At 26.8% G+C, this 15,603-nt stretch overlaps 1 protein-coding gene across 1 annotated transcript; it reads right to left on the bottom strand.

The window, feature by feature from the left end:
- Positions 1 to 5,493: 5,493 nt before the first annotated feature.
- Positions 5,494 to 7,295, bottom strand: LOC105133448 (vacuolar amino acid transporter 1-like). Its single transcript, XM_011037456.1, has 3 exons — positions 6,968 to 7,295; positions 6,254 to 6,861; positions 5,494 to 6,116 (listed from the first exon to the last, which is right to left on the bottom strand). Exons 1-3 carry the CDS (start codon positions 7,134 to 7,136, stop codon positions 5,601 to 5,603), a joined length of 1,293 nt encoding a protein of 430 aa, XP_011035758.1. The 5' UTR covers positions 7,137 to 7,295; the 3' UTR covers positions 5,494 to 5,600.
- Positions 7,296 to 15,603: the final 8,308 nt, after the last annotated feature.

Here is a 15,603-nt window from a genome sequence, read left to right as displayed (position 1 = left end):
ATTCTCAATGAATCTTTACTTTCTCTTAGATCAATACATTGGTTTGCTAATTTTATCAATTTTCTTTCTTTAGAAGATTTACCAAATCATTGGAATGCTGAAGACAAAAGTATGTTTTTGAACGAAGTGAAAAGCTTTTATTAGGATGCTTACTTATTTAAATATTATCCTGATCAAATATTTCAAAGATGCATTCCTGACAATTAGGTAAGTAGTGTCATTAAATTTTGTTATACTGAGGTATGTGGAAGTCATTTCTCATAAAAAAGATGACTGTAAAAATTTTACAAAATAGATTTTATTGGTTCAGCATGTCCAAGGACATGAATACATTCTATAAAACTTATAAAAATTATCAAAAAGTTGATAATAGTAAAAAAGGTTTTGCTTTATAATTCTTAACTCCATGTATTTTCTAAAAAGCTAAGATCAAGATGGAGTGGTCCATTATTGTGAAATATATGTATCCTTATAGGGCTTTAATATTGAGAAGAATGATAATGTTTTTAAGGTAAATGCATATAATTTGAAAGCTTACTTTAATAATTTTTCTAATAAAAATGAATCTAATGGTTTGAATGATCCTATAGTTAAAGGTTGATTATTCTATTTTTTTCTCATATTGTTTTTGTGTTTCTTTTTAGTGTGACTTTTGTTTTACTAGTCTCTCTCACCCCGGATAAATGGCGGATAATAATACTCCGTGGCTCTTAAGTCGGTTCTTTCAATTTCCCATGATAACTAATATTTGTGTATATATTTGTTCAATTTCTTATTTCTTCTCTTTTTCTCTTCTCATCTTAAAAAATGGACACCACTTTTGAAATATTAAAAAGATATTTTCTCGTTTTGCCTCAAAATGCAATTACAAAAATTTACCAAACTAGGTGTGCAAGATTGGGGTTGTTAATAAACCATGAAACTCATAAAGATATTTGCTGGTAAACTGAAGCAAAGGTCTAATTATCAGGTAAGTATTTCAATTATTTTATTTCATACATGCTTGAGACAGGTAAAAACACTTTTGCAAAGAAAAGTTGTGCAAAACGACTGAAAGTCTATTATCGATATGCTAGATGGACTTGCAATGCACAATGTCATTCTTTAGAAATTATATCTGTAAATCATGAAGGTAAAATATAATTCATTAGGGATGGTTTGTGTTAGGGGTCTTTAGATAATCTTCTATTAACTCTTGAGACGCATCCTAGTGGAAATATGTATCGTGTAATTCATGAGTTATGACCCTGTTTTATAAAGAAGATAATTGATTTAGTCTTGAAAATCTGACTAAAAAAGACATTGTTTGTTAGTTTTTTTTAAAAAAAAATTGGATGGAAAGCTTATCCTCGACCCATAAAGGATATTTAAGCTGTTCTTGGATGTAAAATCAAACGAAGATATGAGCCACAATCACAACTAAGATTTGAGCCTTCGTTTGTGAATCCTTGTGTCTTTTGGTTTTATTAATAGCATATTTTTTTTAATCTTATATTTATTTAAGTGTGTTTCAGGATTATCAGTATTCAATATTTTAGGTGATATCTTATATATTCTATCTTTCTACCTTAGGACATTAAGGACAATGTCTCGTTTTGATTGAAGAGGAAGGGTTGTAGTTGATATTATAAAGAAAAATTAACTATTTGTGTTTTCTATTTCATAAAGCATTTGTAAAATTATTGTTACTAGGATGACAGAGTAAAGGAGTTCTTTTATTAAAGTGACTCTTAAGACACATTTTAGTAAACATTTTTAATAAGGTCTATTAAAATACTTCTTGAAATATTCAGGTTTACAAACTTTCGCATCATTATTACTTGATTTTGTTCATATACTCATTTAACAAGTATTCCTAAACCTTCATTTTCATACACATACTTTAACATATGATTGTGGGTTGCAGATTGAATTATTATATTATTTATGTTCTTTTGTTTAAGATAACAACCAAGGGAAATTGATAGTATATAATTTGCAAAAAAAAAAAGATAAAAAATGTAATTGATTAAATAAATAAAAACATAAATAAGTTTCGTTTTGTAGCCTCTTTAACCTAAGCAGTTAAGCCCAAAAAGGTGTTTAAACACCTAATACCCTAAAGTTAACTGACTTGAGAGCTTTTGACCTAATTTTTGTTATATGGGTTGAGGAGAAAAGCTTAAGGGCATCAAACATTGTGCTATTTACGTATCAATATCTGCAACCCGGGTTATTAAGTTCGAAGAGATGTCTCAAAACCTAATGCCCTATGACCAACAGTCTGGGAGTCATTAGCTGAAAGCTCATTACATGAGTTAAAGATGCATTGTGTTACTTGTATATATATATTAAAAAATATATATATATAAAAAGAAAAGAAAAATAAATAAATAAATAAAAGATAATAATCTCAACCTAAAGAAGTTAAACATATACATTAGAACAAAAATTTTATTTTCTTCCAAGTAAAGCCCTATAATTATGTGTTGATATATTGAGCTTAAAAAAAAGGTTATTAAGATCTTGTTTAAGAGGTTTTGAGCAAATATATAACTTTAATGAGAGTTTGTTTATCTAGATAGATTAATGGAAGTTGAGTGATGAATGTCTTGCTTTGTGGAATTGGCAAATTATTTTTTTATTTTAATGCTTTGATTACTAGAGACTAGTAATAAACTGGTTGGGAGGGTGATTAGTATTTAGAAGTGCATTTTTATCAAGGTTTTATATCATCATTTTGCACTTGAAGTATCGATAACTCCTTAACTAAAACATGATTTATAATAACAAGTCTGATACTATAAGATATCTTTAATTTATGGTAAATATTTGTCTTAAATGCAAGTCTATTATATAAATAAAATGATTGATTGATAAGTTGAAGTACTAAAAATTAAAAAGATAAAGAGATGGTAAAGCTTAGAAAAAAAGATATTGATTTAGTCCAAACTAAAAGACTGTTCGATAATTGGATAAAACTGGAACTATCGAACTTGAATTTAGATTTGTTTTATATGGATGGAAAGCTAAGACATGAGCCTAAAACTTTCATAGGAAGACAAGACTCAATTATGCTATTTGGAAATCCAAATCTTAGCAACAACATAGAAGTCTGAATTTGTTTTACAACCTAGACACTGTTCAGTATTCAGCCCATATCTCAAGTTCTAGAAGTCCAAATGACCTCAAATTGTTTTTCCCTGGAAAGTTGAGATAATTTCATAGAATTTTGATGAAGTTTGTCTAAATTCTAATATTAACAATGATGTTTTTGGTAGATATAACTACCCGCTCAATAATTAGTCATTAAATCAATAATTTCTAATTTTGGCCTATAAAAGAAGGTATTGTCCATGCATTTAGAATTTTGATTTTTATATCAAGATCATACTTTTGCTCTCTCTTTATTGGAATACTTAAGTTTTACTCATATTAATATTTTATTTATACTTCTCATTTCCTTTCCTTTATTTGATAAACTTTTATCTTATTTATATTCTTATCTTTTTTTATTTATGTTTCTCTCTTTTATTATGTTTAGTTAGGTTCATTATGTTAAGGTAAAAAGGTTACACTAATGGTATAAGAATAAGTGTAGTGTAAACTCAATATGGAATTTAATATTTGATAATAACATATTTTGTATTTGTTATCTTGTTCACTTTCAATACTTTGCTTGTTAAATGGTTAGTCTAGATTTGTGTTGTATAATACTTGGTACAACAAATACTTAGTACTTTTATAACCCAATCGTATGGTATAACTGACACTTATGCTATGAAAGAAACTTGATTTGTTGTTAACATAAGTTATAATCATGAATACCTGATAATATTTATAAGTATTAGCATTATTTAAATAAAATAACTAATGTAATCTTGTTAACAACTTATAATCCGATTGGAACCTCCTTTGTGTGTGGTTTCCAATTGAATAATAAAAAGAGTTTATACTATACTTGTTTAAAATACCATTAGTGAATTCTCTAACCTTGACATTTGTTTTATTATTGTTTAATCCGCACATTGATTTTCCATCTTAAAATTATCATCAATTTCTTTATTATTATTATTGTTACTACTACTACTACTACTACTACTACAGTTATAATTTCTATTGTTGTTGTATCATTATTGTTTATAATTTATATAATTAACCTCGTTATGGTTTGACCATGATCTTGCCAAATTATTTATTACTTTGACATTCCAACACTTAGAAGAAGACATCAATATTTTGGTCATGTCACTAACCATAGTTGCAAGCCAAGAAACAATCTCTCTTAGTCCCTCACTCTCTTTTAAAAAGGTGTTACATATTTCTAATCTTGTTGTCAATTTTTTTTTCTATTTGTAAAATAATAAAGGACCTAAATTGTAGTGTAATTTTCTTTCTTAATAACCATGTATTTTAGGACCTAGCTACGAGGAGGATGATTGAGCAAGCTAGAGTCAAGGATGATTTGTATGTATTTGGAATACAAAGCAACAATAGTAACCTTTTTTTTCTCTATCCTTGATTTCAGTCAATTCTAATAAAGATGATATTTGAAATCATCATTTTCATTTAGGATATCCATCCTTTATGACTCTTAAAGATGATATTTGAAATCATCATTTTTCTTTAGGGTATCCAACATTTATGACTCTTAAAAAAATATTTTTGTTTTTATTTAAAAGTCTTAATGTTGAACAATTTTATCATGAAATTTGTGAGTTTGTAATGCACATAAAATATCTTTTCTTCTAATTGATTCAAGATCTTTGTCTCCCTTTACTATAATTCACTCTGATATATTGAACAATATAAAATTCCTAAAATTTTAGAAGTAAAAGGATTTGTGATGTTTATTGATGATTGCACTTGGAACTTGGGTTTATCTTCTTAAAAGAAAATTCGATATAAGTCATATCTTTTTAATATTTACAAATATAACAAAAAATCAATTTAGAAAGAATTATTCAATAATCATCTTGTATTAATACTCTCCAATAGATTAGCAGAGAGAAAGAATAAACATTTTAAAAAATTACTTGAGCATTACTTTTCTAAAATTAAGTTCCATATTGAGAAGAAGCTATTTTAACCTCAATTTATTTAATAAATCAAATATTTTTTAGAGTTATTGGTTTCAAAAATCCCTTAAACTATTTTTTAAAATCCTTCCAAAGATTTTTATGGGTATGTTACCAATAAACACATCAAGAAAGTAAACTTGATCTTAAAACTTTTAAATATGTTTTCATAGTATATTCCACCATGAAAAAGATTACAAATGCTATCATTCATTCTAACCAAAAATCAAAGTGTAGCAGGACGTCATTTTTTTTATGAAAAACAATCTTATTTTAACAATTCTTATCTTGGGATATTTACACGGAAGATAAGAATAAGAATGATATCTTTTTATTCTAAATCCCAGCTGGGCAGCAATAACCTCCTTTCATTTCACCTTCGTCTTCGTCACCAAATATGAATAACGAACAGGATTTCATCCTTCCAACAAAATTATAAACTGATACCAACATTAAAATAGAGTAAATGTGAACTGCATGTAATAGCACAACACCATTTATTTTCATTACGAAGGAGAAACGTACTTGGATACATCTTGTTATTTACAAGTGCCCTATTATCTGCAAGAGAGAGGTGTAAGTACCAAATACTACAACTGCAATGCCCAGTAGCACTACGCTCACTAACACCACCATTTCAAATCCGAATCTTCTGTAAGTTCTTGAAATCTTCATGTAACATAAACAGGGAAGTACAGTAGAAGCTGTCATACTTAAGAATGCCCCGACCAGCGACATGAGATCACCGAAGAAAGGGACAGAGAGGGCAACCGTGACATTGCTTATCACAAAAGCCGTACTGATGAAGAGGCTAAATGACCTGTTATTGCAGTTTAATGGAAACCAGCTTTTGGTAACTTTCACTATTGGTGTCACCATCAGCGCGTATTTGGCTATTGGATTGACCAGGGTGGTGTATATTGCCAGTCTTGAGCTGAAATTATGAGTTGGAAGGCTTAATGTTATCTGTGACTGAACGTTTGATCCGAACATCAAGTAACCCAGAGCTGCCATTGATGCGTAGTTTAAGGTGCATAGAATAAAGCACACAGTCAAAACCTGCAATTAGAAGTGGTCAAGTAAGATTCATTAACTCCAAAGAGTTGAAGCACTTGTTGAAACATTCAAATGAAAAGCACTGGAATTTCGACTTCAAAGCGAATTTATTGAGGAAATAACTCGTGATGGTTACTTACGTTAGAGAACTGGCGCTTGTTTTTCATAGAAGTGTACAGGGTAGGGAAGACTGGATGTGCACAGTAACAGAAGGCATACAAGCTTACCGCATGAGGTATTCCATGCCAATTTACTAATGTTCCCTTTTGATTAAACCCAATTCCATCAAATGCACCAGTCCAGAAAATTGAGACCAGAATGATAGCCGAAGCTAAAACCCCACTGGCAGAGATATAAGAAAGAATGCTCAAGTTATCCAAACAAACCGTGGGCAAAATGATAAGGGCCACAAAAATAACAAAGCTTTGTCTTGCACCTATTTCGAACCCTGCCACTTCAAGCACCATGTCAGGAAATAATCTTTGTAAATTATCCCCTTCAAGAATCAGGAATCCTGCTGCAACTAGGTAGAGTTCTGCATAGATGACAACTAAAACCAGAAGTCTTCCTTTGTATCCAAAAGCACGCTCTCCTATATCAGGATAGGTCCTGATATTTGAATCCACATCCATGCATCTTTGGATCAGCAAGCCCGAGTAAAAGGCTGCGAAGGAGATAACAAATAGGAGAATCAAGCTCAACCATCCTCCAGACGATAGAGCATATGGGATCGAAAGGATCCCAACCCCTGAAAAATCAAACAGAAAGCAAAATCATTTACTCAGATTCTCTTCAGTTTGGGATGTGCACCACACTACATCAGAAGCAGCACAATATTTACTGAAGAGTGAAACCTGACAAAGCATTTAATCCGTGGAAAACAGTCTTGAAGGAAGAGGCGGTCCCCGTAGTTGAATGACTGTAATTTGTCTCCAAATCTTCAAGTTTGCATCCTAGCCTTTGTTTCTCCTCAACAATGAGAGGCACAGTCAAAGATGGTTCATCACGAGACATGTTTTCCATGCTTCAGGCTGCAGAGAGGAGGGGGGGTGGCGGGGGCGAGGGAGGGGAGGCTAGAGGTTAAAATGCGACACTTAGAGATAGAGATGGCAACCTAAGACAATTGCTTTTTTTTTCTTTTTTCTTTTTTTTAAATGTCCAAGAAAAGCTCAGCAACTAGCACGTGCGTCCCACACACATGTATAAAGGCCATTCAGTCGAACCTTTTTAAAATAAGTCCATCGTGATTCAGGAAATCTTTAAGTAATGCATTTCTCGCAGCTCTCTCTAATCTTATTCTTGCAGCCAACTAGATATAAAGAAATAAGAAATCACATAAAGACAGAAGTCATGTTTGTTTACGAGTCGAGCAAAACGAGGTCGAAGGAAAAGTAACCTAAAGCACGTGAGTAAACATGATTTTTGTGGTAAAGTAGGAAACTTCCTTAAAAACCACCTCCCCAAGTAAACTAATTATTATTAAAACTAACATTAATATACATTTCAATTTTTTTAATATAGAAAAACAATTCATGTATTACCAACATTTTTTTTAATAAAAAGATTATAAATTCAAAATATGGTGTATATTGAATGATTTTTTTATATAAAATTATTAATACAAAGATATATTCCAATAAGTTTAATATTAAAAATTAAAATTGAAAAAACTCATAAGATTAGTATATAACTCAACCAAAAAATAAAAAAATTATAAAATATAATTCTCAAAATATACTAATATTGAAATATAAAATTAAAAAAATGAATTATTAAAGGGTGAACTAAGAGAAAAAAGATTTGAAAAAACATAAAAACACAAAACATTATTCTAGTTAATAATGTTTTATAAGTGTCATTAAATTGATTTAGCTACTTTTAGTGTTTTGTTAAAAAAATTACAAATTACATTAATATCAATAATAACAAACTAGGAGAGTAAAAAGTTTCACTTATTATCATTTGTCTTTTCTGTTTTTTCAATATTGAAGGCATCAATAATATTTTTTTAATTTTAATTTTTAATTGTATCCTATTATATTTATGATATTTTATGTGTTGTTATTTTTTTCTTGGTAGATTTTATTAATAGTTCAAAGTGTTTAGAAGAGTTTTGAAGTTAAATCAGAGATCAATTTTATTAAATAAATCTTAAATTTATAATGTTAAAAATATTAAGAGAATGATCAAAATAAGAAAAGAAAATAACTAACGGGTTTTTCTAAAACTTGCAAAAAATTTAACTTTCATCCACAAATTCTCCATTTGATCTTTTTAGTCCCTTTAGTTTTAAGATTCTATATTTTAGTCCAAAACTTTATTTATTTTACATTTCAATCCTTAAATTTTGAGATAGAAGTGAAAAATATCTTAAAAAATGTGAGAAGAAAAAAAAAATGGTTAGTTGGTCACATTCCAACACACAAAAATCAATCTTAGTATCATTAAGGTACCTTTAATGAGATGAGATGAGTATTAAACTTTTATCTTGCAACCAACAAAAAAATTCAAAGATTATAAAATATATTTTTATTTACATTTGGGTTTTTTTTATTGATTTAAGGGTTTTAAAGCTTAAAAAATGGTTCACTTAGTTGCTTAACTACTAGAAAATTGGTGAATATAAACAGATTCATTGATAAAAAAAATTTGTCGGTATTTTACAATGATTTTTACTAATTAAATTTTTGCATCGCTAACTTTATCAATAAACACCAATAAAAATATATTGTTAGTATATACTGAGGGAATCATAATTTGAATATAAAGAATAAAAAAAAATAATGTGATGACATGTAAATTTTTACAAATGCATTTACTAATAGAATTATAATGGGATTAAAAAAGACAAACCATATGGTAATGTAACATTAATACCAATAGAATGATCAATGAAATCATCATCAAAATAATTTTATTAATAATATTTAATATATAATGTGACAATCGACCCTTCTTTTTTATAGTGTTTTTAAAAGTATTTTTAAGGATTTAAAAAAAAAGTTAAAAATGATTTTTTATGTTAAAAAACTTAAACTATAACTTTTTGATCATTAGAAAAGTTTAGCAATTGAAGTGTTGCTTGTCACAATAGATAATGGGTCATCAATTTACCTTTATATATATATATATATAAGGGTAAATCGATGACCCATTATATATACGTTGGACGACATGTTAAACAAAAAAGAAAATGGTTAGCATGTAGAATTGGCATTGTAAGCTTGTCTGTGCTTAGGCTTTCTTGTATCAGGTTTCGCATGATGGTCCAACAATCTAGGTTTAAGCATGCAGCCTTGTTTCTTTTTCTTCTTCTTTTTTTATTTTTTTCTTCAATTTTAATTAGAAATATCAAATTATATTTAAAATATAATTCCTTTAAATATCATTCAATTTTTCCTTTCAATTTCATAGCATTTTTTTATAATATTAGAAATCATTCATTAATTATTATATATGAAATTAATATGTAAATGTTTTTCAAATTTGTAATAATGAGTATTCAATAAAGATAATATATATTAATATTTTCCTCTACAATTGCATATAAAATATCCAAATATGATTTTCAATCTTTTTTTTTGGTATACAATTTCTTTTCATATCATGATGAGTTTTTTAGTTTAAAAAATATGCTTATAAACTTATTTTTGTTAAAAAGAATTCATTAATAAGAAAATTTAGTCTATATTGAAAAAATATATTTTTTCTTGTTTTAAAATATTATTGTTTTTCAAAAAAAAATTATTTTGATTACCTTTTCTTTTTATTAAATGAAAATGTAACTAATAAAAAAATATTTTGGTAAAAAAATACATTAATAAGAGATGAGTAATTTGTTTAATAAAATATATAATGAAATCTTAGTCTTTTTGTATAAATATCTATTTTATTGTAAAAGAAACTCAATATAAACAAATTTCAAAAAGTGCCCTCGGGTAAAGAACTAGTTTAATCTATTGTTATACATTTCTTTATATTTATTATAAAGATATATATTTAAATGCGGTTAGGATGATTCATAATAGGACCAAGATTATAAAGTTATTGAGTTGGTGAATGCTCTTCAATTTAATCCATCTATTATTTTTGTTGTTCAAAATAAAATCATTTTATTTTAATCTAATCAAATTTAACTGACTTAATCAAATTATATAGATTTAATTAAATCATTATCAAAACTAATTTAAATTAAACCGTATACAAGTCTAGTACCTCCTCTATATCACATGAACAACAACTATCAATAATGTTCAAACAGTCAAAGAGTTAGGGTTTTTATTTTTTATTTTTTAAGATTAGTTACCAAAATAAGGGGAGATCTTACTTATTTAGTGTAAACGACACTGATAAAGTTTATTAAATGTATTTAATTATCCATGATGCTTCCTCTTTCGCCTCTCCTATTGAAAAAAAATAAAATAAAATTAATAAAGATGTAGACATGTAGATTGATAATAATAATAATAATTGCCAATGTCTTTTCCTTAATCATGATGGCAATATATGACAAATTTTATACACAGAATAAGAAGACAATGCATCTTCATTTTATTCTCTCCATAGATAATAACTATTTTTGGCCTCGTCGGTACAATACTGGTCAAATTATATATATTTTTAATATAATAAAAAAATAAAGAAAATAAAAAATTATTTAATATTGTTTTTAAATAAAGTTAAGTGAGTTAATCTCAAAATCTATTAATTCCACATCTCATTTAATTTAAATTTAAATTTAAAATTATATAGATATTAATTTAATATAACTTAATCCATTTAATTTATACAAAAGTTACTTAACTAAGAAAAAAATAAAGCCACTGAACTCAAATGTTTTTTTAATTAAGTTTAAAATTAAATCTCCAAAGTGGAAAAAGAAAGAAAGAAAAAAGGCTGGGCTCCCCGGTCGCTTTCGGAATGGGTCTGGCGTTGCTGTATTTATTTATTTATTTATTTTGTTTATGCTGCTGTCCGTTCGAAATGAAAGCAAACGACAGAAACGGGGCTTTCTTTTGTATTTCTTTTTTTTTAAATGTTCCTAAAGGCAAGTTTTATTCGAGGCAGTCATGATTAGCTGTAGCGCTAAACACAAGAATACAGAAGCATAAGCTAAATGCCAAATGCTACATGACAAAACTTGACCTAGCATGCTAGTAAATTATGAGAACAAGCATCCGGACACCGAATGTGGAAAATATGGATACTTGCCCACAGTTAAAAACAAAATTCAAATCACTAATGGTTTCAACACACAGAAGAGTTAGAAAAAAATTAAAATAAATATTTTTTTTAAAGAATGAGAAAATAATTTGGATGAATTATAATTAAAATGAGAAATAAAAATTAGGAAAGGATGGCATAAAAAATAGTAGTTTAGACTCTAATTAAAAATAGATAACATTATCATAAAGTTGTAGCAACTTTGTAAATAAATAAATATATTATAGAATAAGAAAATGCTCCGAAGCACTTTGTAAATTAATGAACATGGTTCTATTAATCATTGAATAAGAAAATTTGAATGTTGATTTAAAATTATTTATTTACTAGTTTTACGTTATTGAACATAACTCTCAATCCGATTGTCTGATTGAAATGAAATTTTATAAGAAACCTTTTGATACATGGCTCTATCTTGACTCATCAACGATATTTTCATAAATAAACTTGGAAAACTTGAAATTCAGCTTCTTCTTTCCCTTAAACTGTTAACCATTGCTAAAAATAATTAGAAGAGAAAAAACTGAGAGTTTTTTCACTTAAACCATGAAGAGAAACTAAGATTTAAGGCAAAATAAATGAGAGAGTGAGTATTGAACATATCTAACTCAAGAAAAAAAAGAGAAAAATCAAGTGAGGGGAATGAAGTGGAGAGAGGAAACTCATAAATTGGTTAACATTTAAAGTTTATATCATTATCGAATAAGATGTTATAAACTCTATTGTACAAGTTTAAGTAAAGATTAACGAAATTCTTAAATTTTGAATTAGATTTCTTAAATGTTAAATTGAAAAAAAGTGAAATTGTGAAAATATGATGTTCTTGGTATGGAATAAGATTTAAATGTTAGTTTAATATGTCATGTAGTCAATTAATTGTTTACAAGTGATATTATTATATTCATGTAAATACATATTTATTATCAATAAAATCTTAATTTATCTTCAATATTTATACAATGTTAGATTAATAAATTTAATATTTAATTTATGAATATAGAGTAAAGATGAAGTTCATAGGATAACAATATTTTGCAAATAAAATTATAAAATTGTTATAATATCAAATTCGTATTACATTAAAGTATTGTTTCTAAAATGTTCTTGGACGATGATCTCTTAAATAGTGGATATTTATTAGAGCCGTAAAAATTGATATATATTATTATTATTTTAATGAAAAAATTTATTTGTTATCATAATCTGAGGTATAAGAAATATTTAAAACTAATATATAAGTGTTTGTCACAAGATATGTACAATGAATTGACCAACATCAGAATTCCACATGGAGATATCAACTATGAAGTGATCTTTACACTTGAGATTACTAAGTTATCTTATATAAAGAATATTATGTTTTAATCTTGTTATTTGTTAACTTAATCCAGATAACAAATGAGCAAACATTAGGTATAATATGAATTATATGAAAGTATATGAGTAATCAATAGAGGATTCATTACCTTTGGTAGATTAAAAAAAATATTTTATCTGTTCTTAAATAGTTTGACCGAGAAATCATTAGCTAATGTAGAATGAAATTTGAAAAGTTTCAAATCTTATTTAAATAATTAATAATTATAATATAGAAAATAAATATGATTTAACATAACAGACATACTTCATACTTTAATATTAAATCAAAATATTATTGATAAAAGAATATTAATTACAATGAGAAATTGATCACTAAAAAGTTAAGTCAAACCATTAATGACTTTTCTAATATTTAAGGGATCATCATATATTACTAGAAGATGCACTTGATTTTAAATATAAATTAATCAATTGTTGAATTATAATAAATTAAATTATTGAATTTATTTAATTATATTTAATTAAAATTTATATTTATATTTATATTTATATTTGGGCCAACATATTAAGAACTTAATGAATCGCACACATTAAGAATCATTAATCATAAATTAAACTAAAATAATTCAATTAAGTATGATTTGCTTAAAATATATTTTTTAAATTAAGGATTATAATATAATTAATTCATGGATTATATCTCTAAACTTAGAAAAATCAAGTAAGGACTTGATTGAGTTATTTTCTAAAATTATTCTGAATTGATATATGGATATTATTCAAGGAGAAAATTGATTTTTTTTCTAATTTATAGGTTTTTTTTTAGATTTTTCTACAAATAATAAGTTACACCTCTTATTTTTTTATGTTGTCTGTTATACAAAAACATTACGAAGTCACAGAATAGGGAGCTAGCACTCTAGGCATAACAATCTTTCTCTCCTAAATATGGATTTAAGAGATTTCTCACTGGTTGTTCATGTGAATTATCATTAAAGGCCAGACAATTGGGTGACTTGTGATTTATGACAACCTAACATTTCAAGAATCATACAAAGTCAAAGAAAATCAAATCTTCAAGTAATAAATCCCTAAACAACTCTAGATTTGTCTAACATGATCCTATGGATTCCTCAAAATTTTGGTTTTAGTATTTTTATTATGTGTATGATATTTAAGAATCCAATATAATAATGGAGTCATCGTTAGATAATTAGGGTTGTTGTTTACATGTTTAAATTGTTATTGGTGTTAATTTTGCATTAATTTTATGTGCAATTTTTTTTCTCAAAAGTAATTTCTCTCTCATGAATTGAAGCATGCAATAATTTTATTATGCATATTAATATATTTTTATGCATGATGAATAATTATAAGCATTAAAAACCACTGTGATTATGTTTTTATAGTTGAATGGTTGTAATATTAAATAAGACTTATATGTTTTGTCTTTTCTATATTTTTCTTCTAAGTTGTAATTCTTTCTAGTCTAATTCTCATTGAATGAAACTCGAGGTATTTTAATTAATTATATAAATGATATGTGATTTAAAGATGTAAGAATTTAGATAATAAATTATTATGTAATTCAAGACAAAAAAAGAAATGGTGATAAAAGGCTATAACCAAGGTGTTTTCAATGGATTTATAAAGACTTGCTATAAGTATATAAGACTTGACCATTTAATTTATTTCAATGGCTCGAGTAAATTAACTTAAATGTATTCATAACCATCCGATTAGAATGATATGTTAGGGTTGTATGTTTATATATAAATTGGTGCATATGAAATGTGTATCTGTGATGTCATGTTATGTATAGGACCTAATTAATTGATAATAAATCCCTCATTGATATGTTAAGTGCATGTTAAGAATATGAATAGTTGTCTTCCAATTTTATAGGTATAAAATCAAAGTTTTATTCATGGATAACTTCTTGAGTCACTCAAGGTTATCAAAAATAGAATATTTTTAATGCTATAAAATTTAGTTCTACTTAACTAACCTATATGATTTGGAGTGATCATATAATGTTAAAGGCATAAGTTACGCGAAACATATAAGATATGTTTAGATAAAGAGTTATGACTTAACTAATCTAGAAGTTATATAATAATGTGATTGATAAATTATGTTATCAATTTAATTTAATTTATTTTTATTTATTAAGTCACTCAGACTTAGATAAATTAAATGGGATCCTAGCCTATTAGAAAAATGTAAGAATTGTTCTCAAGCAGGAAAATAGGTTGTATGTTCTACAAAATCTAATCCCAAGTGCCCCTACTGAGGATGATGAAAAAGAAGTTAGAAATGAACATCAACATCATATTGATGAAGATGAACAGGTTGTATATGTGATGCTAGCTAGTATGTCACCTAAACTTCAAAGGAAACATGAGAATATGAATGTATATACTATGATTATGCATTTCAAAGAATTGTTTGATGATGGTAGTAGGAATGAGAGGTATGAGACTTTTAAGAAATTTTTTTTCACAAGATGACAAAGGGTCTTTTAGTGAAAATTCATGTTTTGAAAATGATTGGCTATATTGAGAAATTAGACCAATTGGGTTTTGTCATGGACCATGAGTTAAGTGTTGACTTAGTTTTGCAATCATTACTCCAAAACTTTTCACAATTCATTATGAATTATCACACGAACAAGTTGGATAATACACTGCCAAAATTGTTTAATATGCTAAAGACTACTAAAAGGACATTTAAGAAGGAAAAAGACCATTCTTCTAGTTCAATTTTTTAGAATATCTAAGAAAAAAGATAAGAAGAATAAAGACATTATCTCTAAAGTAAACAAACCTATTAGGGACATTAAGAAAATGACCTTCTTAAGTCTTGAGCTCCATATAAAAGTTGTAGGCCTATGTCTTACCTTTCTATCCATATAAAGTAGACTTAAATTTGAGATCTAAAACTCTAA

This window comes from Populus euphratica, unplaced genomic scaffold (genome assembly GCF_000495115.2).
Source record: "Populus euphratica unplaced genomic scaffold, PopEup_1.0 scaffold129.1, whole genome shotgun sequence".
NCBI lineage: Eukaryota > Viridiplantae > Streptophyta > Magnoliopsida > Malpighiales > Salicaceae > Populus > Populus euphratica.
The sequence above is the reverse complement of the archived record's forward strand: the minus strand, read 5'-3'. Positions and strand labels throughout refer to the sequence as shown.

Coding starts and splice junctions, on each gene's coding strand:
- LOC105133448 (XM_011037456.1), bottom strand. CDS start 7,136: ATGGAAAACATGTCTCGTGATGAACCATCTTTGACTGTGCCTCTCATT. Junction 6,862..6,967: donor CGGATTAAATGCTTTGTCAG/GTTTCACTCTTC, acceptor TTGATTTTTCAG/GGGTTGGGATCCTTTCGATC. Junction 6,117..6,253: donor ACAAGCGCCAGTTCTCTAAC/GTAAGTAACCAT, acceptor TTCTAATTGCAG/GTTTTGACTGTGTGCTTTAT.